Source organism: Ruditapes philippinarum, unplaced genomic scaffold (genome assembly GCF_026571515.1).
Source record: "Ruditapes philippinarum isolate M1 unplaced genomic scaffold, ASM2657151v2 ctg3941_1_1_1_1, whole genome shotgun sequence".
In the NCBI taxonomy this organism is placed as follows: Eukaryota; Metazoa; Mollusca; class Bivalvia; order Venerida; family Veneridae; genus Ruditapes; species Ruditapes philippinarum.
In genome coordinates, this window is record NW_026851642.1 from 22,071 (window position 1) to 49,170 (window position 27,100).

General features: G+C 32.7%; 1 protein-coding gene across 1 annotated transcript; it reads left to right on the plus strand.

Annotated features, from left to right (window-relative positions):
- Positions 1–1,296: 1,296 nt before the first annotated feature.
- Positions 1,297–26,674, plus strand: LOC132728617 (N-alpha-acetyltransferase 15, NatA auxiliary subunit-like). The gene is made up of 22 exons (XM_060714324.1): positions 1,297–1,455; positions 3,607–3,691; positions 4,515–4,619; positions 5,108–5,196; positions 5,984–6,052; positions 6,933–7,067; positions 7,678–7,825; positions 8,270–8,389; positions 8,735–8,830; positions 9,339–9,445; positions 9,626–9,698; positions 15,793–15,965; positions 16,167–16,319; positions 16,704–16,832; positions 17,119–17,268; positions 17,737–17,800; positions 18,289–18,473; positions 19,082–19,190; positions 19,978–20,076; positions 20,435–20,587; positions 21,930–22,033; positions 22,493–26,674. The coding sequence occupies exons 1-22, from the start codon at positions 1,399–1,401 to the stop codon at positions 22,661–22,663; spliced, it is 2,574 nt and encodes an 857-aa protein (XP_060570307.1). The 5' UTR covers positions 1,297–1,398; the 3' UTR covers positions 22,664–26,674.
- The last annotated feature ends 426 nt before the right edge of the window (positions 26,675–27,100 follow it).

The window sequence follows — 27,100 nt, forward strand, 5'->3', positions numbered from 1 at the left end:
AATTAAGTGTTAAATGGCCTAAATCTGTAATTTTATTGTGTTTTAATAACAGCTTGGCAGGCCATATCAAACTTTAAGGATCATATTGACGCCTCTTTGGTACCAAATGATTTTGATTGTTCCAATATAGTTTGAACTCCATTTAGTGTTGTTATTTACATAATCTCTCTAATATATATTAAGTTTACGTTTATTTATTAGTGACCTATTAGTTATATGAGCATAAAACAATGAATACTACTGTTTTCCATTGCAGTTGTCAAAAATGAAATGTGTTTAGGACAAACACTGTTTCATTATTGGTTTTTAATTGGAGTTCATATCTTTTTTATACTATCTATTTGTGGAACAAATATTTTGAGCTGTATTGTATAAATAGTAGTGTGAGACCGTCATTTGAAGCGTCTTGCATCAAGAGACCCGCTACAGGTTTCTGCAACATGGAAAAAACTAGAAAATTGATGATTTTTGGGGGGAAATTGATAAATTTAATGTTTATTCTCTGGATTTTACGATTATTTCCACAGTTATTTTGGTTTTTTATCTGTTTTTGTCGCATTTCTTTTATTTTTTTAATGGAGATGAAAATGCTCTGCTAAATAGACATGTTCGACGGAAGTCTCGAGCGTCGCTTCCATCCGTTTTAATTATTCCACGAGAATACGAGAAACCCCGAGAATACGAGAAACAGGGATACTACTTAAGATAAATTTATGCTATTTTATCTTAGCCTATGTGTATACCTTCAGCTGTTCAGTGTCAACATCAACAAGTTTCTCTCGAAAGTCGACTCCAATAGTTGCTTCTGTTTTGTCTGGAAATTTGCCACAACAGAATCGATATGTAAGACAAGTCTTACCAACATTTGAGTCTCCTATAACAATAATTTTGAAAATTCTTCTTTGAACCTGTTTTTCCAAGACAGTCACTGAACTTTCAAGATCTCTCTGCATTTCTAACTTTTCAATAGATGCCATACTTAGTATTTATGAAATGTATATTCTTGTAACTAAAATTGTTGAGAATGGTATGATTATAAAATGATGTTAACTTCAAAAACACAAGAAAACCATGTTTTTCACAAAATTGACAACTTCGTAATTTCTGGGGGCAGCCATATTTGTTGTTGTTGTGGCACACTCACATTTGAACGAGAGTGCATTTTTGATATTTTTTCATTTAATATGATAAAATATAACTTTGATTTGCCGGTTTCAATATATACAGTTAACTCAAAGAAAAATTATCAGATTCTTTAGGATCTCGCCTTGTCAGACGATCTGCGAGAGTAGTGAAACGAGAGTTTACGAGATTTGCTCCATCTTGGAATTTCCACGAGGTTTCTCAGAAAAAAGGGCAATATAATTAGGGCATATAAGCTCTGCCCAACGTTCAAAAATGCCCACGAAAACTCCTTTGCCACCTAAAGAAAATGCTCTTTTTAAGCGCATTTTGGTAAGTGATTGGATAAAGTAATAACCGCCCTTCAATGCAATTTCCTAGGTTATGACACCGAAAAAAGTAAAAAATTATGTTTTGGTAGTCATGCTTTTGAATCGATAAAATCTCATTTGTGTCGGATTGTTCTATGAATGTGCATTTTATGTCAGACATTTGGTGACTGGCCGTCAATCTTATTTTCGGCTTAAGATGTCTTGCGACCAATAGTTGCAAAACATCAAATCAGAGGGTCTATTAAGGCCCTGAATATGTCTAGTTTGACACACTTTCTACATCGGTGTACTATGGGTGGGCATTGCAAAAAAATCATATTGTAAACAAATACATCTTTAAGACTTAGAATAATCATTAATTCATGTCTATGTCTCATTGAGGGGTTTGACATTAACAGTAGATTAATCGGGGTTGCATCTAGACTCTACATGATTGTGTGATTTGCGCACAATTTTTGCAAAACACGCATTTTAATGAAGTCAGTGCTCACCAAATCGGGAATCTGATGTTCTTTTCAACTTATTTCACTTAATTTTCATCATATCTTGAAGGCTTATGCCATGTTTGTTTTCACTCGCACAAATGACTAAAATACGTACTTAATCATGTGTAGCGGCGCCCATGTCATCTGGTGTGTGTAGTGAGGATTTGATCTGCGCACTTTGTGTAGTATTTATCAATATTTTGTTTTTTCTATTTCCGTTGTTGAGCAGACGATAGCTGTCACATAAAAAAACCAAATCCAGTGTTAATTCTAGGATTTGAAAAAACGGGGATTTTTATCGAATAGTGAGAATTTATTACATTTGTTGATCTTTTTCCTTCTTCCCCCCGCCTCTGTCAGAATAAATAGGGGGGAATTCTCAAAAATATGGGCAAATCCCCCCCCCCATCCCCCCTCGTAGAATAGACACTTGAAATCTTTACCATACGTCATATTGTTTGGTAATTGCATGTCCCCCGACACTTTTTTTTAAATCCCCCACATTTTTCATTTGGTTGGGGGATAATCCCCCATAATTTTTAAATTCTAAATGCAACACTGATAAATGATCAAACATGTAACTGGTCAATAAATTTGATAAGAGATACTTGAGAAAGCTTGTTTTATTTTGAATCCCCTTGGATGGAAAATATTTAAAAACCATCTAATTCCCACTCGGCAGGTTTTAAGCCCAAGTTTCAAAGTTAACAAGTGTCCGCCAGTGTCCCAATTAGAAGTTTTTGGGTGTGATAGGACGAAACGACCAACTTTACCAGAAAGATATATCTGCAGGGCATTTTTTCCTTCTATAACAGGGGATCTGCAGGGCATTTTTTCCTTCTATAACAGGGGCCGATTACAGGCCCCTTCACAATTCAAAATTGCACTTTTTTTTTTTACAAAGCGGCGGGAAAAAATTCACAATTTCAAAAGCGATTTCATAAAATTTTGGGACTTTGTCTTCAAATTTCATTGTTTACCTTCTGGTAAAACTTGATTTTTCCCTATTGCAAACATGTAAATAGTTTTAATCAAGTTATATGGTATTTGTGCATGTTTACCAGATTAAAGGACCAGCTCAAAGCAGATTTTACAGAAATTATTATCAAGCTTCATCATATCCGGTTTCAAAATTTCATTAAATGGCAAATTTTATTTTGTCTTTTTTTCACAATTTTATGACATATTGCGCTTTTTTCATAAAATGAACAGGCCTAGGCCCCTTCACAATTTTGGCAAAAAATGCCCTGATCTGTTTTGTTTATATTACAAATTTTGAATCATAACTGGTGCCTATGTCAACATAATGTTTTTTGTAACCGACTATAAATAAAGATTATCTTGTCTTATAATTAACCTCTAATTCACAGTCTTCAGTTATGAAGACCCGCAAATAATGGTAACATTGGATAAGTGAAATCTATGGCGAAACAAGCACAATAGTACGTAAATTAACCAAAACATTTCATAGTACATCAAATTAAAAGAAATGAATTTCAGTCATAGATTTACACAGTTTCATGTTTTGCATAATTCATTCCTGTGTTACTGGACACGCACATTGATAATAGAAAGGCACTTTGTTTTGTTAGGCAGTTCAACTTGCAAGATGATCCGCAGAGTAAATTGTGCTCAATTTCATTGGTTCTCATTTTGATATTTTCCAGAAATGTTATGAACAGAAACAGTACAGGAATGGATTGAAGTTTTCAAAACAGATCCTTACTAACCCAAAATTCTCAGAACATGGAGGTAAGAATGCTTGAAAGTTAAATGATTTTTAAATTTTTTATATTTTTAATTTTTGTTGGTAGTTTTTAAAAAAAAAAATGGCATGCATTAGGCGGTATTGGAGAAGGGCTATTACACCTCTTTATACACACAAAGGTTTTTTTTACTTCCGTTGTATTATGGTATAGTGTTAGTTCGTCTGTCCATCTGTTAGCAGTGATATTTTTTCCAATTTTCAAAACAACCTGTGGCTACCTGAAGGGGAAATAAAGCGCAATAAATCAGAAAAGGGAAAAATCAAATTCCAACAACTGAGAATGGAATTTACCCACACATTTTATAAAAATTATAATTTCAATTCAATTTAACATGCATGGTACATAGCAGAGGCTATAGGGACAGCTTTCTGTCTTTTAGATGATATAGTCAGATGCTGTTAAGTAATGGTTCTGGTGAAGAAGTGCACAGGGCATTACAGGGGAAAATATTAGTTTTTTTAGGGGAAAATATACCTATTTTGAGCTAGGGGAAACAGCCTTTATTCGGCTGTAAAATACAGGGGAAAAAATCATTGGTTAGCCACAGCAATGTCTGGGAATTTGTTAACATATTTCCTTGTACATTGTATTTAAGTGATTTCAAGGTATTCCCTTTTGATCAAAAGTGATTTTCAACGTTAATGCACACTAATGATTCAGAATGTTATGCATCTTGATATTGTGAGAAAACATGCATTGGGTGTGAGAATCCTGTAGTTGCAAAATAATCCTGTAGTTGCAAAATAGATAAAACACATGATTTTATAAGTATTTATTTACAATGACATACATTACTATTTTAACAGAAACCTTGGCGATGAAGGGACTGACACTAAACTGCCTGGGTAGGAAGGATGAAGCATATGATTATGTTCGACGTGGACTAAGAAATGATCTACAGAGTCATGTCTGTATCCTTATTCTCTAGAAATACTGGTTCATTTCCACATAATGTCAGTCAAGGGAAACTCTAATTCTTTAAAATATAACACAAAATAGCCTGAATGAAATTTTAAGTCAGAAAATATTTCAGAAATCTTTTTTGTTTGAGTGTGTACATTTTGATTTTAAGTTATAAAGGCAGAGTCTGTGACTTTTTGGAGATTTCTAGAGCTTAACATCTTTGATTAAATGTACAAGTAAGTTTTTGCTGCTTCAAATTTGTATGCAACTCTCACAAGTACAAGTTTGCAAATGATGAAGACAAATGGATCCTTCATACCATATACAAGGGGGAGTACTCACCCATATAAACCTTGGTATATAGAGTGAAGATACTGTTATACTGATGCAATATGATATATAGTAAAGTAATGTAGATTTGTGATGAAACTTGGCATGTATGGACTAGCATCAATTAATGTTCCAAACTTTGTCAATTTTCCTTAACTGAAATAAGGTTGGCATGTTTACGGTCTCCTTCAAAGATCAGACAGAAAATATGATGAGGCAATCAAGTGCTACAGAAATGCTCTGAAATGGGACAAGGTAAGGTATTTTGAATTTCAACAATCTTTAATATCCCACTATTGCACCTTCTCATGTTTCATCCCTTACAATGTGGTATAATAATAATCAGTCCAAGGGTATGTTTGTGTATATTTACATTTTAATATTAGTTTAAGATTAGGATGAAATGTACTAGATCATCTTTACTGTGAATAAGGAGTGGTATGAGTATAATAAACTCCCAGGATGAAGATATATACAGTTGCTTGATTAGGCTGCTAGAACTGCGTCAAGCAATGTTGACTCTTGTGCAGTAGATGTTTCCCTTGAAATTATATCACAAAACAGCATCATTATTTTGAATATTTATACCATTCTTCTTTGTAATATCTGTAATTAAATAGATGTTATAATGTTACAATTTGCTGTAACATGTAGTCATGTTACTAGGGTGCTAGTTCTACAGTATTTAACAGATTTGAAGAAAATATTATGACTACCTGGACCAAAATAACTAGAGAAAACTCATAAATGAAAATTCATAACTTATTCATAAAATGAAGAATTTTTTTTTGTGTGCAAATGATGAAGACAAATGGATCCTTCATACCATATACAAGGGGGAGTACTCACCCATATAAACCTTGGTATATAGAGTGAAGATACTGTTATACTGATGCAATGTTTATCTGAGTTATATATATCTTTTTATTATGTACAATGCTAGACTTTGTTCATTTATACTGTTATATGTAACGTCTTGAGTGAAATGTGATTATTCTAAGTAAATGATATGAGATAAATTACACTTATGTTTATTTTACAGGATAACTTACAGATCCTCAGAGACTTGTCTTTATTGCAAATACAGATGCGTGATCTTGAAGGCTACAAGGTTTACTTGCTTATTTTTATGCATTTTGTTTTAAACTTTTAATACTATGTGCTGGAAACAGTTGCCAACTTTTAATAAACAATGGTACTGTATGGCAGATCATTTCACATTGTATATAGTTTGCATTACATGACCATCATAGTAGTGGGGTTAAATTCAGCCATGCACATAAAATTTTGTTCATGGAGGAAACATTCAAGCTAGCTTTTGAAGGTTTCTGGGTTTATTAAAGTGTCCATTAATTTTGTGCCTTATTTTCTGCATACAGTGGTTCCTATGATTTTGTTTTCAAAGAAAAAAGTTCAGATCAAATATCTGGTCCTAATTTTATTTTCATTATTATATTGATCATGTTTGACTTGGATATATATTTAGAAATTAAATATTAACAACTGCTGATATGCAATGTAACAAACTTATTTTGGGAGACTGCCTCCGTGGTCGAGGGGTTAGAGTCGATGACTTCTAATCCAGTTACCTCTCTGGCGTGGGTTCGATCCCCGAGAGATGCTTTGGTAGTTTAGCACGGAGGAAGGTAGTCTAGCACTGGTGTAACTCTCCAGGAACGATGGTTAGGAATTTACCCGCCTATATGACTGAAATACTGTTGGAAAAAGGAGTAAAATGAAACAAACAAACAATTATTTTGGGATAACATATAAAAATGTTAATATCCAGATGTTCAAATGTTTCAGTGACTAGTTATTATTAGATCAAACAGATAATGCCATGCTATAAGTCTTACTTTTGATTTTCATAATGAGTTGAAAATAGGGCATACACATTTCCAATGGTATTTTCATAGTTATAAATTATGATTCAAAATCCAATGATTGTGAAGTTATATAAAATTAAAAAGAAAATCTATGTCTGATTGCAGGAAACTCGTTATCAGCTGTTAGTTCTTCGACCGGGTCAGAGAGCATCATGGATTGGTTATGCTATGGCATTTCACTTGCTGAAGGAGTATGATATGGCATTGAAAATCATAGAGGCCTTCAGAAATACTCAAACAGTAATTATTATCATTTAACTTTATATAATTTTACTATTGTTATGATAAAAGCAAAAATTCTTTAGAGTACTGCATAATATGGAAACTACTATGTCCTTGACACATTGTATAAGAACTGGTAGTACATACCTATATTAAACTTATACACAAGATGAAGGGTACTGTTATCTATGGTATGGTTATGTATGTAAGAACATTTTTTTTGCAAATAGGTATCAACAGTTTACACATTGTAATATGCAAATGATGAAGACAAATGGATCCTTCCTACCATATACAAGGGGGAGTACTCACCCATATAAAACCTTGGTATATAGAGTGAAGATACTGTTATACTGATGCAATGATTACATGCTATAAATTAAGGTCACCGGAATCTTGTGATGCATTATTAATATTAATCTCTACTTTCAATGTTTTTATGCCCCCATGTATCTAGTAAGAGAACAGTCCATCAGACAGACAAGTGAATGGGAGTAAAACTTTCTGGAAAATTTGTTTGTTAGACAGGAATCTTGGGCCCGGACAAGTCACATTTGTGTTTACCAAATAGTTCTTGATCTTATTGGAATTACATATATAAATGTAAAAAAATAATCTTTTGTTACAGCCAAAGGCATTTGACTATGAGCATGGTGAGTTGTTGTTGTACCAGAATCTAGTGTTAAGAGAGAAAGGAAACATGCAAGAAGCCTTGGATCACCTTGATAAATACGATAGTCAAATAGTAGACAGGCTAACAGTGCAGGAAACCAAAGGTTTGTTGTATCTTATATATGCAACCACCTATACATAATTTATAAAAGTACAGCTGACATTCTGTGGAAATTTTTGGTGTTATAACAGATGTATCTATAAAGTAAAATTGATATGCTATAGACCCAATTAAAGTTACAGGAAACCTGCCTTATTTTGACATGGAAATGTTTTTACTTTTTAGTTTTTCAGAAGATGAGTGCTTCTGCATACAGATTCTTACTTTTTAAAATGAGTCTGATAATCAAAATGAGGATGTTTTATGTTGATTATTACTGATATTTCTAACAGACTTGGTGTTAAGTCATATATAAGCATCTTAGCGTGTTGTAATTAATCATATTCTGGAATTATCTACAAATTTCTAATGTGAGCTTTCCCACAATGGAGCATGCATACATTTAGTGATATTTATTGTAAAAATATTTGACTTTTCTTTCTGACAGGAGAGATATTTCTAATGATGGGTCGGAAACCAGAGGCTGCTGTAATATACACTGACCTTATTAATAGAAATCCAGAAAACTGGGCCTACTACAAGGGCCTTGAAGATTCAGTACAGCCAGGTAAATGCCTTTATTTACAAAATTCTAAGCTTGCATTATAGATACTTGGTCATGGAGTACTTGACCACTATTGAATTTGAAATGCATTTTTAAGTGGCACATAATCCTAAAGTCATTTTTGCTATGTTACTTCACCTTGTTGATCAGAATATTTCCCTTTTCTCAAAATTCATTAAAAGTCTTGACAAATTTGTGCAAAATTTTGGGTAGGTAAGTCTACCAAGCACATATACAGAATTGTGTTTCATTTGCTGTTATTATGCTATCCTGCTGTGAGATAAGTGGATTGTGCTCTCAGGCGAGTTTAAAGTAATATTCTAAAAAGTCAATCTGTATTTTACATAGCAACGGAAGAAGCTCGCTGGAAACTGTATACAGATGTAGAGGAAAGATTTCCTAGAGCTTCAGCACCAAAAAGAATTCCACTAAATTTTACCACAGGTATTAATTAGTTATCTTTTGATGTGTGTCAGGTATTTAAAATATGTTAATAAGTGCAACTTTGTTATAGTGATTTTTTCCAGATCATGACCTTTTTGTAGTGTGTAAAGCTTGTTAAAAATAGAAACCTGTTTAGGGGGTTGTGCAAATGTTATAGATTTTCAAAGGAAAAGCAAGAAAATTGGGACATAGCAAGTGTTGTTTATGTCCCATGTGTGTGCTATATTCAAGTTGTTGTAAGTGGCACTACATAATAGTTTGATGATGACTTATGGATAGTCGAGAGAAATTGAGAATTTTAAATGTCACATGCGATGAATTGGTCGAGTTAATCGCAAGTTTTGTTCAAGAAACAAATTATATGAAAAAAAAGTGAATTAAAATAATCAAATACATATGGGCTGGCTATCTGTTAAATTTCACCATTGCTTGATTTATTTATTTAATAATTTTACAATACCACAAGCTTGTTGAAAATGGAAATATAGTAAGATGATTAATATTTCAGGTGACTTGTTCAGAAAGCTAGTAGACAAATATTTACGGAATGGTTTTCATAAAGGAGTTCCTCCATTGTTCATAACCCTAAAATCTGTCTACTCTGAACCAGCAAAGGTATGTCAGTTTTGTTCCATATTTAATCTTTTCATATTTATTGTAAGTATTTTTAGTCAACTGTATGTTAATGAATTATAAACAAAATCAACTCTGTTCATTTGTAGCATTAAAATATTAAGAACAAAAATCATACGAGACTTTTGCGAAAAGTTTTACGGTTATTCTGATTTATTTCAGGTTTCAACAATTCAAGAGCTTTGTCTAGGCTATGTATCAAGCTTAAGTGAACATGAACTTTTTGATAAGTCAGGTTTGTTCTTTATTTCTATACATTTTTAGCTCGACTATACGAAGTATATGGAGAGCTGTCCTACTCGCCCCGGCGTCGGCGTCCGCGTCCAGATTTTAGATTAAAGTTTTGGTGCAGTAAAATATTTTTCACTATAACTTTGTCATTTCTTAAGGTATCAACTTCAAACTTCAAATATATGTTCCTTATCATCAACCACATCTTATGTGACAAGGTTCATAACTCTAGCACCAATATTTTCAGATTTATCTCCCCTTGAACTTAGAATTTTCATTAAAAAATACTTTTTTTTACTGTTACTTCTTTATTTTTTAAGGGATCAACCTCATACTTCAAATATATGTACCTTATCATCATCCCCATCTTATGTGACAAGGTTCATAACTCTAGCACCAATATTTTCAGATTTATCTCCCCTTGAACTTAGAATTTTCCTTAAAAAATACTTTTTTTTACTGTTACTTCTTTATTTCTTAAGGGATCAACCTCATACTTCAAATATATGTACCTTATCATCATCCCCATCTTATGTGACAAGGTTCATAACTTTAACACCAATATTTTCAGATTTATCTCCCCTTGAACTTAGAATTTTCTTTAAAAAATATTATTATGCCCCCATTTCGAAGAAAAGGGGGTATATTGCTTTGCACTTGTCGGTCCGTCGGTCCGTAGACCAAATGGTTTCCGAGTGATAACTAAAGAACCCTTAGGCTTAGGAACTTCAAACTTGGTATGGTGATTGGTCATGATCAGTAGATGACCCCTATTGATTTTGGGGTCAAGGGGTCAAAGGTCAAGGTCACATTGACCTTGTAAGAGAAAACGGTTTCCGATCAATAACTAAAGAACCCTTAGGCCTAGGAACTTCAAACTTGGTATGGTGATTGGTCATGATCAGTAGATGACCCCTATTGATTTTGGGGTCAAGGGGTCAAAGGTCAAGGTCACATTGACCTTGTAAGCAAAAACGGTTTCCGATCAATAACTAAAGAACCCTTAGGCCTAGGAACTTCAAACTTGGTATGGTGATTGGTCATGATCAGTAGATGACCCCTATTGATTTTGGGGTCAAGGGGTCAAAGGTCAAGGTCACATTGACCTTGTAAGCAAAAACGGTTTCCAATCAATAACTAAAGAACCCTTAGGCCTAGGAACTTCAAACTTGGTATGGTGATTGGTCATGATCAGTAGATGACCCCTATTGATTTTGGGGTCAAGGGGTCAAAGGTCAAGGTCACATTGACCTTGTAAGAGAAAACGGTTTCCGATCAATAACTAAAGAACCCTTAGGCCTAGGAACTTCAAACTTGGTATGGTGATTGGTCATGACCAGCAGATGACCCCTATTGATTTTGGGGTCAAGGGGTCAAAGGTCAAGGTCATGTTGACCTCTTGGGTAAAAATGGTTTCTGATCAATAACAAAAGAACCCTTAGGCCTAGGAACTTCAAACTTGGTATGGTGATTGGTTTTGACCAGCAGATGACCCCTATTGATTTTGGGGTTAAGGGATCAAAGGTCAAGGTCACATTGACCTTGTAAGTTAAACGGTTTCCGATCAATAAAGAAAGAACCCTTAGGCCTAGGAACTTCAAACTTGATACGTTGATTGGTCATGATCAGTAGATGACCCCTATTGATTTTGGGGTCAAGGGGTCAAAGGTCAAGGTCACATTGACATTGTAGGTAAAAACGGTTTACAATCAATTAACTAAAAACACTTAGGCCTATGAACTTCAAACTTTGTATGATGATTGGTCGTGACCAGCAGATGACCCCTATTGAGTTTTGGGTCAAGGGGTCAAAGGTCAAGGTCACATTGACCTTGTAAGTAAAAACGGTTTCTGATCAATAACTTAAGAACGCTTTTGCCTAGGAACTTTAAACTTGGTATGGTGATTTGTCATGACCAGCAGATTACCCCCTTTCGATTTTGGGATCAAGGGGTCAAAGGTCAAGGTCACATTGACATTGTAAGTAAAAACGGTTTCTGATCAATAACTAAAGAACGCTTCGGCCTTGGAACTTCAAACTTGGCATGGTGATTGGTCATGAGCAGCAGATGACCCCTATTGATTTTGGGGTCAAAGGTCAAGGTCACATTGACCTTGTATGTTAAAACGGTTTCCGATCAATAACTAAAGAACCCTTAGGCCTAGGAACTTCAAACTTGGTATGGTGATTGGTCATGACCAGCAGATGACCTATTGATTTTGGGGTCAAGGGGTCAAAGGTCAAGGTCGCATTGACCTTGTAGGTAAAAACGGTTTCTGGTCAATTAACTAAAAACACTTTGGCCTAGGAACTTCAAACTTTGTATGATGATTGGTCGTGACCAGCAAATGACCCCTATTGAGTTTTGGGTCAAGGGGTCAAAGGTTAAGGTCATGACCAGTAGATACTTGATAAACCCTTATTAATTGTTTGATCACTCAGGGTCAGAAGTCATGCATAATAACTTTATCACATGACTAATTGGCTGCTGATAGGGGGCATACATGTTTTACAAACATATCTTGTTTTTTACTGTAACTTATTTTTAGCTCGACTATTCGATAAGAATAAGTAGAGCTATTGCAGTCACCCGAGCGTCGGCGTCGGCGTAACCACTTATGTTAAAGTTTTTGTAATAGTTCAAATATTTTCAAAGTCCATAGACATATGGCTTTGAAACTTTGCACACTTGTTCACCATCATGATCCCAACCTGTAGACAGGAGGAGGTAACTCTATCAAGCATTTTGACAGAATTATGCCCCTTTTTCGACTTAGAATTTACGTTAAAGTTTTTGTAATAGTTCAAATATTTTCAAAGTCCATTGACATATGGCTTTGAAACTTTGCACACTTGTTCACCATCATGACCCCAACCTGTAGACAAGAGGAGGTAACTCTATCAAGCATTTTGACAGAATTATGCCCCTTTTTTGACTTAGAATTTACGTTAAAGTTTTTGTAATAGTTCAAATATTTTCAAAGTCCATTGACATATGGCTTTGAAACTTTGCACATTTGTTCAACATCATGACCTCAACCTGTAAACAGGAGGAGGTAACTCTATCAAGCATTTTGACAGAATTATGCCCCTTTTTTGACTTAGAATTTACGTTAAAGTTTTTGTAATAGTTCAAATATTTTCAAAGTCCATTGACATATGGCTTTGAAACTTTGCACACTTGTTCACCATCATGACCCCAACCTGTAGACAAAAGGAGGTAACTCTATCAAGCATTTTGACAGAATTATGCCCCTTTTTCGACTTAGAATTTACGTTAAAGTTTTTGTAATAGTTCAAATATTTTCAAAGTCCATTGACATATGGCTTTGAAACTTTGCACACTTGTTCAACATCATGACCCCAACCTGTAAACAGGAGGAGGTAACTCTATCAAGCATTTTGACAGAATTATGCCCCTTTTTTGACTTAGAATTTACGTTAAAGTTTTTGTAATAGTTCAAATATTTTCAAAGTCCATTGACATATGGCTTTGAAACTTTGCACACTTGTTCAACATCATGACCCCAACCTGTAAACAGGAGGAGGTAACTCTATCAAGCATTTTGACAGAATTATGCCCCTTTTTCGACTTAGAATTTACGTTAAAGTTTTTGTAATAGTTCAAATATTTTCAAAGTCCATTGACATATGGCTTTGAAACTTTGCACACTTGTTCACCATCATGACCCCAAACTGTAAACAGGAGGAGGTAACTGTATCAAGCATTTTTTTTACTATCAAGCACTAAGAATAGTCGAGCGTTGCTGTCCTACCGACAGCTCTGTTTTCTAAAGGGATCACTTTCATACTTCAAATAAATGTACCTTATCATCATCCATATCTTATGTGACAAGGTTCATAACTCTAGCACCAATATTGCAAGAATTATCTCCCCATCAACTTAGATTTTTTTACTAGAAAAATGTTATTTTTTACTATAACTTTTTTAGTTTTAAAGGTATCTACCTCAAACTTCAAATACTTATTCCTTATAATCAATTATATTTTATGTGACAATGTTCATAACTCTTGAAGTAATTTTTATAGATTTATCTCTCTTTAAACTTAGGATTTTCTTTAAGAAATATTATAACTTTGTTACTTTTTAAGGTATCTACTTCAAACTTCAAATATATACTTCTTATCATTACATACATGTTGTGTGACAAGGTTCATAACTCTAGCGTGACTATTTCTAGAATTATTTCCCTTGATCTTGGAATTTATTTTAACAAATGTTATTTTTTTACTATAGTTTTATGCATAATTGATTTTTCTTTCATAGTTTTGTCCTCCTTACTGCGTCCAGTATTTTATTAGTCGAGCTTGGCTGTCTCCTGTGACAGCTCTTGTTAGTCTTAACTACTTAGTTACATGTATGAGTAATTGAGGGGATGGCAGGGACTTTTATAAAACTCAAAAGTAACATAAAACACTGAGTTTTAAGTGGCGTCATGGAGTGGATATGTTTATGAGGAGAAAGTAGTAGAGAAAGCAGTTTTACCATCAGTGTATGAGGAAAGAAAGAGAAAATGTATAAAGAGAAAATGTTCAAGCAGTTTGGATACCTTCATCTATTTTGAATAAATAGCTTTTAAATTTCAACTTCATTGGTTAGTTTAGTGGTTATGAAATGTAGAGGTGCGCGGTTTAACCGGTATACCGGTAAACCACGGTCCGAGACTTCTGTGGTACGTACCGCGGTACAGACCTGGAAAACCGGTACTTTAACTCTAATTTAAAGCAATTACAGATCCGTAAAATGTACTAAATAAAAAAACTTTTTCTGTTGTATATGTCAATGTTTCTTTGAGTTAACCTTTTTGCAAACAACTTTCGCCGACTGTTACAGTTATCATTCTTTGATAGTTCTTAGCGAAAATTGAATGCTTTATCGATTACCGCATGTAAGCCAGAACTGTCGACTTGCATGATCTCAGTTGAAGAAGCAAGAATTGTCGACTTACATTTACTTGTCCAAATATCGCTTATTTGATACGAAAATTAATCGTAAAATTTGATAATTCATGAGGGCATTCCTTGCATAAAATTAGGGTGTTACTATTTTAAGTATTTATATAAATAGCGACCAATCAGGCTAGGGGTTTTCCTTACGTCACGCACTTACTGCACGCGCATGGCAATTAACTAATTATAGAACGGCGTAGAAACTGGATTAAAAGTAATGTTCGTTCAACTAATGAATATTGATTAAGCAGTAACATGGTCAGCTGTTTTCTATGTGATAATTTTAATTTGCTTTTGGGGTACATGTTTGTTTTGGTTTCTGACACAGATTAATTAAATACTTAGCCCTTGCAATAAAAAATTTACAAATAGCAGCTGGGACTCTGTTATAAAATTAACCGACAAATAAATATTTGTCATCGGCTATCGTGCATTTGACCTATTATTTTATAAATCAGTAAGCAATAAAAACATTTTATTTTTCCATTTTAACTATGCAATTTATATAACAGTTGTTAAATGTTGAAAGAGACCAATATGTAATAATAAAAAAACAACAAGAACTGATCCATGACCCAATTAATTTATGATTGTCAACATGCGAAAGTACCTGATTGAAAAAAGTTAAATGATGCTTTGATTAATCTGTATTTTATAGATCTGCTTAAATTTAATTTTTGAAATTCTATACCAGCCTACCTTGATACTTATTTTAGAGATAAAAATTAACCTATAGCGTACAATGAAAATTTGTGGTATACCGTGGTTTTTAGGAAAAAACCGTGGTATTTTCTTTCTGGCGGTACCCAACTCTAATGAAATGCTGGCTGTAATGTTTTGTCATACTTATGACAGAAATATGTAAGATATAATTATGGTTTTTAAAATAACTTGGCAAAAATGTCTGTCATATCAAGACGATGTGTCGCATCCAAGACCCATGTCTGTACTTGGGGTCAAGATGGTTTGCTATGAATAGCACTTCATTTCACCAGAACAATATTGAGCAATTAATTCCTTTGTTACTTTTATTCTCTTTTCTTTTCATAATACCGTCACTTTTGAGTAACAGTTCTTGATTTTATCCAATGACAAGAAAAAGGAAAAAAGACATGTTTATATTTCAGATGAGAATTGTGAGAAGGAGCCACCAACTGCATTACTATGGGTCTATTATTATCTTGCTCAACATTATGACTATATTGGCAATGCACAGCAAGCCTTACACTATATAGACACAGCCATACAACACACTCCTTTACTTATTGAACTTTATGTTCTGAAAGCTAAACTTTTTAAGGTAATTTTAATATTTTCCTTTATTTTCCATTAGTAACATATAGAATTAAGTAATGTTGCATTTAATGTTATTGGGTCATTGTGAAAATGATAACTATACAGTATAATTTTTATGACAATCTTTATGAAATCAAAATATATTGTTGCGGTATGTGATAGTCATTTATTGAATAATAATATTATATGATTGTTATTATAACAGCATGCGGGTGATATAGAAGAAGCTTATAGATTAATGGACGAGGCACAGTCACTAGACACAGCTGATCGTTACATCAACTCTAAATGTGCCAAGTATATGCTGCGCTCTAACCTCATTACAGAAGCAGCGGACATGTGTTCAAAGTTTACGAGGGTATGTCTTAATAATAAAGTAACAATGGATATAGTGAACATGTTTGTATCTAAACTGTACAAGGGTTTTATTATATAAAAAGCCGGGTAATTCCTGTACATTAATGGGTATACAAGTACCAGCAAAATATTGATGTAAAAAATATAGTGAACATTACCCAAATTAGCTTTGTGACTCTTTATCTAACTTAATACTGAGGGGATTTAAGCTTGCTTCTAGGCCAATAAAATAAATTAACCTTAATAATATACAGCAATAATATGTTGAAATATGTTCAAAATAAGTAGTTATGTTAGATTAGTATGACTATATTGATATGTTTATATATTGTTATCAGGAAGGTGTGTAGTATGACTATATTGATATGTTTATATATTGTATCAGGAAGGTGTGTCAGCCACAGATAACCTGAATGAGATGCAGTGTATGTGGTTCCAGACAGAGGCTGCAGCAGCCTATCAACGTCTAGGCAAGTGGGGCGAGGCATTGAAAAAATGTCATGAAGTTGATAGGGTACGCACAAGCATTTTGTTTCTAACTTTACATAGTAATTATATAACTATTATTATAATCAGTCAATAATAAAATAATTTGTAACAATGCAATGTACTTTCAAAATTCTGGCACAGAATGTATAGCAAGTAAATTTTTCATCCTAAGCATTAATTGTTGCATGAAATTGAAAAACAATGTAAATTTTGTTGTATGTACAAAGTGGCCATTTTAAATAAACATATTTTACAGATAATTGATTATCATTTTGTGTGTATATGTATTTTGTTGTGTTTGTTTTATTCAGCATTTTACAGAGATTATAGAAGATCAGTTTGACTTTCACACATATTGTATGAGAAAGATGACGTTACGAGCCTATGTTGGATTATTACGATTAGAGGACGTTCTTAGAAGTCATCCTTTCTACTTTAAGGCAGCTAAAATTGCAATAGAGGTAATAATCAGAAGGATGTTTAATTTTTCCTTTATGTATCAACTGACGAAGCTAATAAAGAGAAACATGAACGGATATTTAAAATTGTGTTGGTTTTGATCTATTTATCATAAGGATATTTATAGAAATTTCATAGCAGAATGAAAAAATTGAAAATAATTATGACAAAATGTAAAGTAATTTTGACTTTAACGTGTACACAGTGTACATTCACCAATAAAACAACAATGTGCCATATGAATAAAGTAGTTCAGATTTGACTAAAAAATATCAGAACAAAAACAAATGAAATTTCTTATTTTGGTTGTTAATACTTAGTGGTATGGTTTTGAACAAACTAAATTTTTGCAATTATTAACTGTTGGCTGTGAACCTTGTTGAAGAAATGAATAAGGATTGTGAAAAGACATTATCTGGTATGTTTTTGCTATTGTAAACTACATAATAATTTGTTGTTGTTGTTTACAGATATACCTGCATTTACATGATCATCCTCTATCAGATAATGATAAAGATAATCTACTAGACGCAGGTACGTATTTGGTAGTCATTGTGTTATATAAGGCAAGGTAAAGGTTCTGTCATCTTAACCGCCTACTGATGGTTAAGGCCTAAATAAATGTATTGGTCGTCATGAATTGAAGCAGATATCCAGCTAGTGAACAGAAAGTATGTAGTTCTACACTAGTCTAATCATGTAACTGATAAAAACTGCTAAAATGTCATCATTTGATATTGACAGTGTAGTATGACATAAAATTTACTTAAATCTTCATTTTGAATCTTACAAGAATATATCTGAAAAAGGAAATTACAGCTTGAGGAATACAAAAGAATCATTTAACACTGCAAGTTGATAGATTTCAAGTGTGAAATGTTTTGTTTTTGTAATAGAAGTTAAAGAAAAAAGTACTTGAATTGCCAAGTTTTGCTTTGTATTTTCAACTGATCTGTTTAAAAATAGAAAATGATTTGCTTATTATTTATCATCATAATAATATTTATTCATTTCACCTGTAGACAATCTAACACCAAGTGAATTGAAGAAATTAAAGAACAAACAAAGAAAGCAACAAAAGAAACTAGAAAAAGAGAAAGAAAAACAGAAGGAACAAGAGAAAAAAGACCATCCAAACAAAAAACAACAAGATCAGGACCAAGATGGACCTAAAGAAGAGGAGCTTGTACCTGATAAACTAGCTAAAGTAAGTTCATTGCAGAATCCTTATGAGCACCAGTCAGTTGTAATTATAGGCCGTTCACCCTTAAGGGGAGTGCCTGAGTGAGCCAAGTTTCAACTGTTACCCTACTAGGTTAGCAGAAGCTTTGTTATGGTGCAAAAATGGCTGTGGTCATATATAAATATAAGTGCTAGGCTTTAAGCATGGATTTTTCCACTGACTATACCCTCACAGTGGGGCCTGTACCTGGGATTTGAAAATGCAAAGTTCTGAGTCTTATTTGGGGGTAGAGAGACCTTGGTTACAATTAACTAGTGCATCCTTATTGAAGGGGCATCCATGCCTAATACCTAAATAGTCTGCCTCATTTCATATAGAGATGTAATTTCTTTTGTCCAAATACTATGTAACCACAAATATATGCAAGCAGGCTTGTGTTTAAGTATAGTGTCATTTGAATGAAACAAATTGAGACATTCATAAAAACAAAATGTGATATTAAAATACTTAAACATATGTTATCATATATAAAATAATGTATATAATAGCAACTGCATGCAAGTTTACAAAATACTTGTTAAAACTTTAGATGAAATCGACAAATAAATGACAAATATTTTCTTGTTTTCCAGGCAGATAACCCATTAGAGCAAGCAATCAAATTCCTCAAACCTTTGCAATCACTAGCTCCTGAAAAAATAGAAACTCATTTATTTGCTTATGAAATTTATTCTAGAAAAGGTAAGGTTTTTTCAAAGTCATATCTTTGTTTGAGTATACAACATTAAAATCTGTTCCATGTGCTATTATTATTATTTTAAGATATACCTTCAAAATGGGCAGGCATATAGTTTTTGCAGTATCCATCCTTCCTTCTGTCTGTCCGCACTTTGTGTCGGATCAAAACTTTTGTCATTGAAATGGTTTTATATTAGTTTAAACATATTTTATTTATCAAATTTTCAAGCATGTATCATTTTACATCACAATATATATGGATTGGAAAACAAGCATAACACTTATATGGTTTCATGTTTATGTGAAGCTAATTGAGACAAAGTTTGACACTCAAGACTGGGGTCTAGCTCAAAGGTCAAGCTTATACTTGGACATCAAATGCAATGATGTCTGTGTCCTAGGTGGATTATAAATAACTTAAAAAATGTGTTTGGTCTCTATAGCTTAAAGCTCTTGCTTGTATGTCTGTAGTTATGATATGAAATTTTTATATAAAAAAATCTGTCATTCCTGGATAGATTTGAAAATGACTGAGATAAGTGTTTAAAACATGATGAGAATATGTCATGCAGAAGGAGAAGGGTTTGAACTGGAAAGTCAGGCACATACTCTTAGATTATGATACTAAATTTTTCATAGAAGTGCATTGATGATCGCATCAGGTCAACAATTCTCTCATTCCTGGATGGAGTTTAAAATAGATTGGCATATATTTTATATCTCTTTGAATATTTGTTTTACAAGTAACCTAGTTGCATATCTAATAAAGTATATAATATATTGATTTCAGATAAGTTATTATTGATGTTGCAATCTCTAAAACGTGGATGTCAAGTAGACAGTCAAAACCCACAGTTACATGTTTATCTTCTCAGGTTTTTTACTCTAGGTAAGAACTTCTTACATTACCAACTGAAAAATGTCAGAAATTAATCTATATTTTTGTTCCTTACAACAAACAGATGAAGAATTGTGTCACTGTCTGAAAGTAAACATATAAGGAGGGTTATACAAATTTAGTTCTACTTGCATGTTCCTCTGAATCAGTAAAATGTGACCTGAGCATAGAAGGGGTTTTGATTATAAAGTTGAAAAATGAAATTTACAACTTGCTGTTTTCAAATTTTATGACGATTTTTGTAATCCTATATCTTTGAATCGAAAAACCAATCTTCTAAGGGTTGGGATGGCTTGTGAGAACATTAAAGTTAAATTTTTGATAAATTGTTTTTATGATATTTGTACAGTGAAGAAGCAGAAGTCAGAGGGCAGTATACCAGAGTCTGTGATGCGTGTTTTAGATATCGAGATGGAGAAATTATACAGCTGCCAAGATGCAAATAAGCTCAATGAAGAGTTCCTCTCAAAAAATGTTAATTCAGTATTACATAGAGCAGCAGGTATTTTAGTTTCTTACATATTTATCATATGCTAAGTACTTATAAAAATCTTCCTTCAAGAAATTGCTTATTTGTTAAAGTATATAAAGCTATATCTTGAGTAAAAAAATTTCAAAACTTTATAAACAGTGAAATTTGTGTTGTTTACTTGATACTATTATAGATTCTTTAATACAAAAGAGGGAGAGAGAGACATAGAATGTCGCTGGTATTAAAGACACATGAATATTGCACATAAATGTTCCGTATATATATAGGTATTATGTTGCTATCTTATTTAGGGTTTTACTTGTTGAACAATGATTTCCTGCATATGCCATTCATTTAAAGGAAATATTCAAACAAAATTTTGAAAAATAATTTTTGCAGTAAATATATAGCTTTATACACTTTTAGATAAAGTAAATGTGGTTGCTTGTGTGTTTTACTTAGCTTAACTGGTAATTCACTGAATCTGCATACATTGAGGCTCTTGTAGGGGGTGCATTTGTTAAGAAATCATTCATATAAATTGAAAAGTTTTAGGAAAATCATTATTTGTAGTCATAAACATAAGCATATACAAGAGTTTATATATGATCTTGAGTCAAGGAGCATCTGTGGCCAAGTGGTTAAGGTTGTTCAAACCACTTGCCTCTCATTATTGTAGGTGGGGACTTGGGATTCTTTCATGTGAGGAAGCTATCCAACTAGCTTACATAATGTCAAGTGGTTCTACTCCGGTGCCCGCTTGTGCTTGAAATAAGGCATGGAGGGCACCTGAAGTTTTCCTCCACCAGTAAAGCTGGATAATCGCTATATGACCATGATTGTTTTGGAGCCCAACAACAACAAAAAATAGTATCTTTATGCAATGTTGACCGAAATGTTTGGGACTAAAATCTAGTATAGGTTTTAATTGGATATTGGCTTGTAGATCTAGTACAGAATTTAATTAGATATTGGCTTGTAGATCTAGTACAGAATTTTATTGGATATTGGCTTGTAGATCTAGTACAGATTTTATGGATATTGGCTTGTAGATCTAGTATAGATTTTAATTGGATATTGGCTTGTAGATCTAGTACAGATTTTAATTGGATATTGGCTCTTACTTCTAGTGGATATTGTCTTGTAGATCAAGTAAAGGTTTTAATAGGATATTGGCTTGTAGATGTAGTACAGATTTTAAATGGATATTGGCTTGTAGATGAAGTACAGATTTTAAATGGATATTGGCTTGTAGATATAGTACAGATTTTAATAGGATATTGACTTGTAAATGTAGTACAGATTTTAATTGGATATTGGCTTGTTCATCTAGTTCAGATTTTATTTGGATATTGGCTTGTCTATATTTCAGCTGCTCGTATGATGTTTGAGATGAACTCTGACCCATCCACACAAGCTAAGGCATTACAGCTTGCCACTGCTGTTAATCAAGAGTTAAAAGGAGTCTCACCAAAGGTATGTCTATCTGATATATTAAAACTAATGTAAAAACTTAACTTATTTAATGGACATCATCAACAAAATGCTAGAAAATAAGAAGTCATTCCAGCCCCTGATATATAAGGTGGTGATGCTGGCTGGTGTTGATTGAGCGTATATAGCTATCTCTTAGAATAAACAAAGGGTTGATGGTTCTATTTAAAATGCCAGCCATTGCCTATATCAGACAACTGCAGATATTACCTTCTTGTCCACAAAGCTTGCAGGTGAAACCAAACAAAAGATAATAGCAGTGAAAATACAAGGAAATTTTCAAACCTTTTCTGTAAGCCTCTTATAATGTTCAATCATACATTTTCTCTAAAAGAAGTAAAGCCTAGAACCATATAAGTAAATGTTCTTTCATTTGAAGATTAGTATTATATTGTGCAATGTTATGTTTATATATGATAGATATTTATGATAACTTTATAGAATTGTCGGGAAGTGTTGGAGTATATTTGTCGAGGTGATTTTGGTCAATGTGAGGCAGAAGCCATGTCATATCAGGAAAGATGCCATAAACTGTTTCCCCATGTCCCCTCATTTCATATACCAAACTCACAGTCACAACAAATAGTAACCAATGGCAACATGTCAACATAACAGCTGCAATCAACATCGCATCAGTTGTCTGGAATTTCTTACCTAGTGTTAATTACTTCACAATACCGGAATAGTCAGTGCAGGTTTGACTTCTATTGAAGTTACTACAGACTGGTAGGGATTGACTGACAACAGTAGGAAACTTTCCAGTGCTCATCTGTACATGAGAATGCATGCGTGTGTGTGTTACCTTTCTCCCTAATTCTCCAAGAATAAAATTCTAGAACTATAGAAAAAAAGAATTCTTATTCCTTGCAACAAAACCTTAATATTGAAGACATTAATGATGATTGTAGCTGAAAGTTAAGTATGAAATAGTAAAAATGGAAGGAACAAATTGAAATTGTTTTATGAATGTAATGTCATAGTTACCATGGAAATCCAAATTTGATTTAAGTCTGACATCATTTTCCACTTTAACTGGTTTAGTCTGTTACTTAATGCAATGGCTGAAAAGTTAATTTGTTTGGGGAAAAACTTGTCAAAATATAGAAGATTATATATGACTATCTTTATGTAAAAAAAATCCCATTTTCAGTCAAAAATATACAGAAGAAGCCAGATAATTTGCATTAATTATATATCATGGGTCATTTTTTCTTAAGATCCATATATAAGATAAATTAGATGTGATATAGTTTGTTTCTTTTCTGTTTTGACACAAGATGGCAAATGAAACAAAATGATTGAAAGGCTATGCAAAATTTTACTCTTTAAAAGTGTGTATAATAATAAGACATTGGTAAATCATCCAGAATCATTACTGCTTAGTAGAATAAAAAAGGTGTACAGCTTTCTTCTTTCTTCATCCATGCCTTAATGAACAAAACCGCATCTTTTGAAATGTTCATTTTGATCAATTTTTTTTATCTGTAGTAACATGATCCATCTTCTACAATCTTTCAACACGAGATTCATTATATAAGTTTTCATTTGAAAATAACATTTCCCATTTATAAATGTAACTGTACCAGGTTTGTTCTTCCTTATTTATTGTATAAAATTGGAAATATAGTTGGATACTTTCAACCTGCAGTATTTGATAGCCTTGTTAAATAAAATCTCGGATATTGTAAACCATCTTGGTAACATCAATGATAGAATATTTATGACAAATTATTGTGACACATTTTTGAAATGGATTTATTTGAAATTTTTGTGTGAATTAATTAAAGCTGTTGAATATGATACAGAAAATATTACATGAAGTTAGTGATTTAAATGACATTAAAATGAGAACACTAACCAGTGCTTTATTTCTCCCTGTGTGCTGTAGTCAGCTTGTTGAACATTGCCATGTTTTGTATGTGTACATGTATGTGATTTTTATACGATTTTGTTACTGTATATTACATTAGTGAATGATTGATTGTTGAATGTTAATTTTCACGTGCTTGTTTTACTGATCCCTATGACAGTGAACAAGTCTGGGTACCTTTAAAGTTTATCAAATTATAAAACACCTTTGTATGGTTTAAAATACCAGTCTACACTTTTATTTTAGAAAATATCATGTATTGGAGAGAGGGGTAACCGAGATATTTTGGCCCGTGCATTTAGTTTCCATGTAATAAAATAAAACTGTAAAAGCACAAATGTCTCTGTAAAATATTTAAGGAAACTTCATAGTTACCTTTCACTTTATGGGATGGGGTTTGTTCAATTGTTCGTGAAACCCTACTGTTAATCATGTTAGAAATTTTGAAGTCTATTTATAATTTATTATGTTAATAATTACAAAATTAAGTTGTGAATTCCTCAGAATGAATCTGTTTGAGTTAATGAACACTCCAGTGTTGTGTTGATGAACACTCAGTGTTTGTGTTGATGAACACTCCAGTGTTTGTGTTGATGAACACTATGTTGACAAACACTTGGTGTTTGTGTTGATGAACACTCAGTGTTTGTGTTGACAAACACTTTGTGTTTGTGTTGATAAACACTGTGATTGTGTTGATGAACACTCAGTGTTTGTGTTGGTGAACACTCAGTGTTCGTGTTGGGCTTTTTTTGTCAAGCTGTCCTTTATATGTTAACAGTGTTTTTTCAGTGATATTTACCAAAGTTTAAGAATTGATTTCTCTTCAATAAGAATATTACTAGTATTTTGAAGGGATCATATTGCTGGTTGTTTATGTATAGGTCATTGTTACATAACTCATCAATATAAACAATGGAGAGACTGGACACAATAAATTGCAGGCACATTCTAGGTATAAAAGTGTTGTAAATCAGCTTGAAAAGTTCATATTACAGATTAATATTAAGATAATCCCATTGATTAAGTTCCTTTGGAAACATTTTTTTTTCATACAACAACTTTGTAGATTAGATAATCCTCAGTTCTCCCTGCTGGTGTGACTTCATGGTTGAAAACAGACCACAATCTGACTGGTGTAAAGGACGCCGAGTTGTCTATAATTAACCCAACATCAGAGTTACACCAAACAGGAATGGCCCTTAAACATCACATTCTTTCTCCATCAGAATTTACTATACTCTATACATGTAGGTGCAATCTGTTTGTGTATATTTTGACAGTTTAACAAAGGTGTGAGACACACATAACAACAATCTACAAAACTGAGACATAAACTAAATACAATATTCAATAAATTGCTACATGTTGAAACAATATACATGTAAGAGTAAAAAAGGTGATTTACTCGTTGATTGCTGTATGTGAAGTTGTATCCTCCTAAATTGTCCGGTTGTTGACTGTAAGTGCACACAGAGGATTGATAGGTAGTCATTGGGGGGAATATATACACCAATGACCATCTTACAAAACCAGTGAGGACACTAATACACTGCAGATGTGGACGTCCTTTCTTCCCTTTTGACAAAACCATGCTCAATATCATCTGGAAAAAAATGCTGGTCAAAATATTCTTGATAAGTATATATACACATTTCTGTATTTTCAAGTTCCAGGGTAATGTGATTGAATACACAAAATAGGAATAAAAGACTAATGATAAGGGCTTGAAAAAGTGTGAAAAGAAAGTTCACCACATTATCTTAATATTATAACTGTAATATGGGAGAAATAGATTTCTTAACTTGTACATGGATTGATGAGAGTAATGACAATTCTGAATATTTTTTCTGTACAACAAGCTATACTGTACTTCATCTTGTTTTTGTACGAGTTGAAATCAGTTTGGTATGAAAATTTGTGAGTAAATTAATCACATTTGAATCATATTTCATACCACCTGAACCATTATATCATCAAAACCATTATAACAGTTGATGTATAAATGAGTAAAACAAGCGAATGTGTGAAACCTTTTATTTTATTATTTCTACTTGTTCAAGCATTTTTGTATAAAGAGCTCGACATTAAAAGTACCAATAGAGAAGAAATGAAATGAAAATAAGAAACTAATTTACCTGTAGTCTTATTATTTTTAATGCAATAACTAGTAAATTATACTTAAACAAGCTGTGTCTATTTTGTTTTGTTATTGGTTGCCATGTTAACAAGAAATTTACAGATATCCGTATGTATAATGTACTGATGTTCAAAACACTCGAACTAAAGTTAATAAATGTCAAAAACTGTTTTCCATTTACATTAATACATATAGTGTTAATAAAATTGGTCTCTTTTGTTCACAGTTATTATATATTAAGGTTGACAGATAAAATTTTATTGTTGACTCTTTTGTGATATTCTTCTCCATTTTGTTTGTACATCAAATTCAGTTTTAAATGACTTGATAAAAGTATAATTTTAGCCATATAAATAAACGTTTATTGTCAGTGCTTTTTCTATACACCAACTAAAGTAAAAATAGTCTATTCTTTGTTAAATACACACTTTGGTGAAACTCTGTGCACAACAAACCAGTAAAATGATGTTGTACTGAATTATGATGTTAATTCAAGCACATTATTGAAGATTATTTGCTATAATTAATTGTTTGTAGAAATGTCAATGGTTTTACAAAAAAAAACTATTTATTGTTTTGATAAGAAAATTTGAATAAACTCATAGAAAATTTATTTTATTTCTTGTTATCAATTAATAGCCTGTCAGAAAATGTATTGCCTGTTCTTCAAAACGGGAAAATAAAGTTGTAAACTAAGTTTTGTTGATTCAGCATGTTTAATTTTCTATGACACCATTTTTCTTTTAAAGTAATCTGCACAACAGTGCTGTGTTAACATCCAAGCATGTTCATTATGTTTTTATCACTTGGTTAAATATATGATATCATGATGAAAAAAATCGATCAAAAGCATCTTAAGATACACGGAACCTGTGGACTCTTCCAGTTAATGGACTTGCGTAGCTTTGAAATTTGGACTATTTGTTTATGTGCTTTCCACATAGATTTCAGAAATTAAGCACCCAACAAAATACATACAAGTACTAGTGGAGTAATGTGTAAGATGATTCGTCTTTATAGTGGTCATTACCTCCGCTAT

What these genes read in the sequence shown, in the direction of transcription:
- LOC132728617 (XM_060714324.1), top strand. Translation starts at nt 1,399, where the DNA reads ATGCCCACGAAAACTCCTTTGCCACCTAAAGAAAATGCTCTTTTTAAG. An exon ending in TGATCTACAGAGTCATGTCT is followed by an intron (nt 4,620 to 5,107) that starts GTATCCTTATTC and finishes AACTGAAATAAG; the next exon opens with GTTGGCATGTTTACGGTCTC. An exon ending in AATGTCATGAAGTTGATAGG is followed by an intron (nt 16,833 to 17,118) that starts GTACGCACAAGC and finishes TGTTTTATTCAG; the next exon opens with CATTTTACAGAGATTATAGA.